Genomic DNA, 4,299 nt, shown 5'->3' on the forward strand with positions numbered 1-4,299 from the left:
TTAGTAGAGATGGGGTTTCACCATGTTGACCAGGATGGTCTCGATCTCTTGACCTCGTGATCCACCCGCCTCGGCCTCCCACAGTGCTGGGATTACAGGCTTGAGCCACTGCGCCCGGCCACATAATTGCTGTTAAAGCAGACACAGTACTGAATATTTTCTAAATGTCATTTTCCCCAACTTTTCATTTTGAAAAGAGACCAATTTTGGAAGAGTTTACAAAAATACAGAACGGGCTGGGTGCGATGGCTCATGCCTATAATTCCAATACTCTGGGAGGCCAAGGTGAGCGGACCACGAGCTCAGGAGTTCAAGACCACCCCCTGGCCAAGATGATGAAATCCTGTCTATACTAAGAATACAAAAATTAGCCTAGCGTGGTAGCAGACGCCTGTAATCCCAGCTACTAGGGAGCTGATGCAGGACAGTCACATGAACCTGCAGGCGGTGGATGATGTGAGCTGAGATCCTGCAACTGCACTCTAGCCTGGGTGACAGAGCCAGACTGTCCAAACAAACAAACAGAGGGATGGCAATTCTGGCCAGTTATTTCCACACCTTATTCCTCCTTTATGAAATGACCCAAATAGGAAAAAATATAGGAACAGGAAAAACACCTATCCTGTACATTCCACAAATCCATTCCTTGGAAGTTTTTCTTTGGTCTAATAAATTTCACACTAAAAAGTACAGATCAACTATTACAGATCAACTATAAGGAGAGTACCAAATTATTTTATTTTTACTCTGATTATTACAGTGATTAAAAAGAAAGTAATTCACTTTGGGTGGTTTCTTCTTGTCTAGGCTTCACGTAAGTTTGGACAAAATTTATTTTAAGAATAAAACTTACTTTTAGCCGAAAACTTATTTTCTTTCCTAGTTCGTGCACTTTTCTTTAAACAGCCATCACAGACGAATCTAAATGTAAACCAAAACTCTGTTTACACAACTTAAAGAAACCATTAAAGTATGTAGCAAAATCTATTCTCTAAATAAAGTTAAAATTCAAAAGACAATCTGGCGGAACCATTTCTAAATTTCTAACGAGTTAATAAAACTATAATATAACAAAGCTTTTAGACATCACTAAGAACAAAAAAGATAACTGAAAAACAGGCAACATGAAAAAACATCAAGGGCATATAAATTGGTTTACACATAGAAAGATGATCAAGGATTACAAATGAAGATAGAATTTTTGCCAATGTGATTGGGGAGAAAAATCCTAAGTGGCGATACTCCCTATATGCTACTAATTGGAATGTACATTTTGAGAGTAGAACCGATACACTGTTACTGAAGATATATAGGGTATGTGTCTCTTAGGAGAGTTTCCACAGAAACTTGTTTACCAAACAAGTAAATAAATGGATTATAATATATTACAGAATACTATGCATCCATTAAAATTGCAGCAGGTGGCCAGGCGAGGTGGCTCATGCCTGTAATCCAAGTACTTTGTGAGGCTAAGGTGGGCAGATCATGAGGTCAGGAGATCGAGACCAGCGTGGCCAGCATGGTGAAACCCTGACTCTACTAAAAATACAAAAAATTAGTTGGGCATGCCTGTAGTCCCAGCTACTCGGGAGGCTTGAACCCAGGAGGCAGAGGTTGCAGTGAGCTGAGACTGTGCCACTGCACTCCAGCCTAGGCAACAGAGTGAGACTCCGTCTCAAAACAAACAAAACAAAACAAAAATGCAACAGACATTAAAAAAAAAGGTCTATGATCTCAGTACTTTGGGAGGCTGAGGTGGGCATATCATTTGAGGTCAGGAGTTTAAGACCACACTGGCCAATGTAATGAAACCCCATCTCTACTAAAAATACAAGAGAATTAGCTGGGCATGGTGGTATGCGCCTATAATCCCAGCTACGCGGGAAGCTGAGGCAAAAGAACTGCTTGAACCCAGGAGGCGGAGGTTGCAGTGAACCAAGATCGTACCACTGTACTCCAGCCTGGACGATGAAAATGAGACTCAATTAAAAAAAAAAAAGTCTATGACCTATAACAAGATACAAAAATTAAAAATTAAATACATATAAATTAAGAAAGTATGATTGTATGTACAAAAGGGTGTAGAAAGAATATTTCCTAGGCCGGGCGCGGTGGCTCAAGCCTGTAATCCCAGCACTTTGGGAGGCCGAGGCGGGTGGATCACGAGGTCAAGAGATCGAGACCATCCTGGTCAACATGGTGAAACCCCGTCTCTACTAAAAATACAAAAAATTAGCTGGGCATGGTGGTGCGTGCCTGTAATCCCAGCTCCTCAGGAGGCTGAGGCAGGAGAATTGCTTGAACCCAGGAGGCGGAGGTTGCAGTGAGCCGAGATCGCGCCATTGCACTCCAGCCTGGGTAACATGAGTGAAACTCCGTCTCAAAAAAAAAAAACAAAAACAAAAACAAACAAACAAAAAAAACAATATTTCCAAACTGATGGCCATGTTATTTCTGTGGGGGGAATCTGGGTGGGAAAAGAGAAGCTGAGACCATCACTTTTTGCTTTATAAACTGTCATACTATTCAAATTTTAAGAAAAAGTAAGCTTAACACAGTAATAACAGAGACTGTCATTCAGCTGACTGATCCTAAATTCTAAGAACCATAAAAAGTCTCTTAATCATTTATACGAAGAAGTCTGTGATTAAGGAAAGCATTAAAATGGCACACTTAAAAGACAAGTCATACTGAAAATACAATAGCCACCAAACCATCCCCTCTTGTAATTTTCCTTAGTGTTGTTTTCTATGTGAAAATAAGTGAAAAAAGAAAAGTGAAATTTGTTAAACTAGCCTGCCCTTTCTTGTAACCACTAATCAGGAGCAACAATCAGCCCAAGAACAGAGCAGAAGACATGGAGATCCCATCCTAATGAGAGGCACACTTGATGCCCATATACCCTCTTCCTTTGGAACATGGCTCGGATTAGTTCCTCTTGTACAGAGCGATGGCTTTTCCCTTTCACTAGACAATTACACTATGACTGCAGCCTTATAATTTGCTGTCCCCAGCCCTAACCAAAAGATGATCCTTACCAGGGCCAGACCAATGGTATGTCATTCACAGCATGATGCTAGTTTCTAGATGCCTTATTAAAAGCATTTACTTTCTTCTTTCTCTTTCTCCCAAAGTGTAGGGATTACAGGTGTGAGCCACCTTGCCTGGCCAAAAGCATTTATTTTTAATGTGTAATAACTACAATATGGTTTTAATAAAATCCAGCAGAATATATGTATATGGCTAAAAAGAATGTATATTTAAATTTAAAAAAATTAAATATCTTTAATTTTTAAAAAGTGAACTGTAATTATCGTTGCCAAATCCAAAGAAGAAAACTTAAAGACAGTAACTTGGAAGATACAATATAGTCAATGCATGCATAGAATAAAAAACTCATTACTATTCATGATAAAGAGAAATTCCAGAGAAATAAGCAACTTAAGCCTTACCCAGCGGGCCAGATGATCTCATGGTGAAGGACACAGATTTGATGCATCTTTCTTCCGCACTCTGTACATTCAACAAACCTGGAAGAGCGGAGCCAATTCCAAGACAGATTAATTGCAAACCTTAACCAAATGAAAACTTCAAATATTTCCCATGATTCCTGACAAAGATACCCAAGGTCATGATCAAAGAACTGAGAACAGTTTTAATAAAGTTTCTATTTTTTTTTTTAGAGATAGGGTCTCATTCTCTTGCAAAGGCTGAAGTGGGTGGCATGCTCACAGCTCACTGGAACCCTGAACTCCTGTGCTCAAGACATTTTCCTGCCTTGGCCTCTCAGCTACCTCACTGGGACCACAAGCACACACCATCATGCCTGGCTAATTTTTCTGAGACGGAATCTCGCGCTGTCACCCAGGCTGGAGTGTAGTGGCATGATCTCAGCTCACTGAAACCTCTGCCTCCCGGGTTCCAGTGATTTCCCCTGCCTCAGCCTCCCAAGTAGCTGAGCTTACATGTGTGCACCACCACACCCAGCTAAGTTGGGTTTCACCAAGTTGGCCAGGCTGGTCTCCAACTCCTGACCTCAGGTGATCTATCCACCTTGTTCTCCCAAAGTGCTGGGATCACAGACATGAGTCACTGCTCCTGGCCAAGCCCAGCTAATTATTAAGAGACAGATTACTGGTGTTGAAAATTCCAAATGAATCTAATACCATCCCATCCATTTTAAGAACACCTAGAAAACATACATTTCAGTCCTTCACGCTCTAAAAGCCTCGCTGCAAACTAAAGGTTTAGATCTTTAATGTTTTCCATTGAACATTAAGAACATTAAAATTAACATTA

The 4,299-nt window shown here is 40.5% G+C and overlaps 1 protein-coding gene across 2 annotated transcripts in view; it reads right to left on the reverse strand.

The window, feature by feature from the left end:
- Positions 1–4,299, reverse strand: part of EP300 (E1A binding protein p300) — an 87,066-nt gene that overhangs the window by 10,039 nt on the left and 72,728 nt on the right. For both annotated transcript variants that reach the window (XM_037731986.1, XM_017510362.2), the window contains 3 exons: positions 3,652–3,698; positions 3,453–3,530; positions 854–921 (listed from right to left, as the gene is read on the reverse strand). In XM_037731986.1, the coding sequence (XP_037587914.1) occupies positions 854–921; positions 3,453–3,530; positions 3,652–3,698 (193 nt within the window). The remainder of the gene's footprint in view (positions 1–853; positions 922–3,452; positions 3,531–3,651; positions 3,699–4,299) is intronic.

Source organism: Cebus imitator, unplaced genomic scaffold (genome assembly GCF_001604975.1).
Source record: "Cebus imitator isolate Cc_AM_T3 unplaced genomic scaffold, Cebus_imitator-1.0 Scaffold435, whole genome shotgun sequence".
Classification (NCBI taxonomy): Eukaryota; Metazoa; Chordata; class Mammalia; order Primates; family Cebidae; genus Cebus; species Cebus imitator.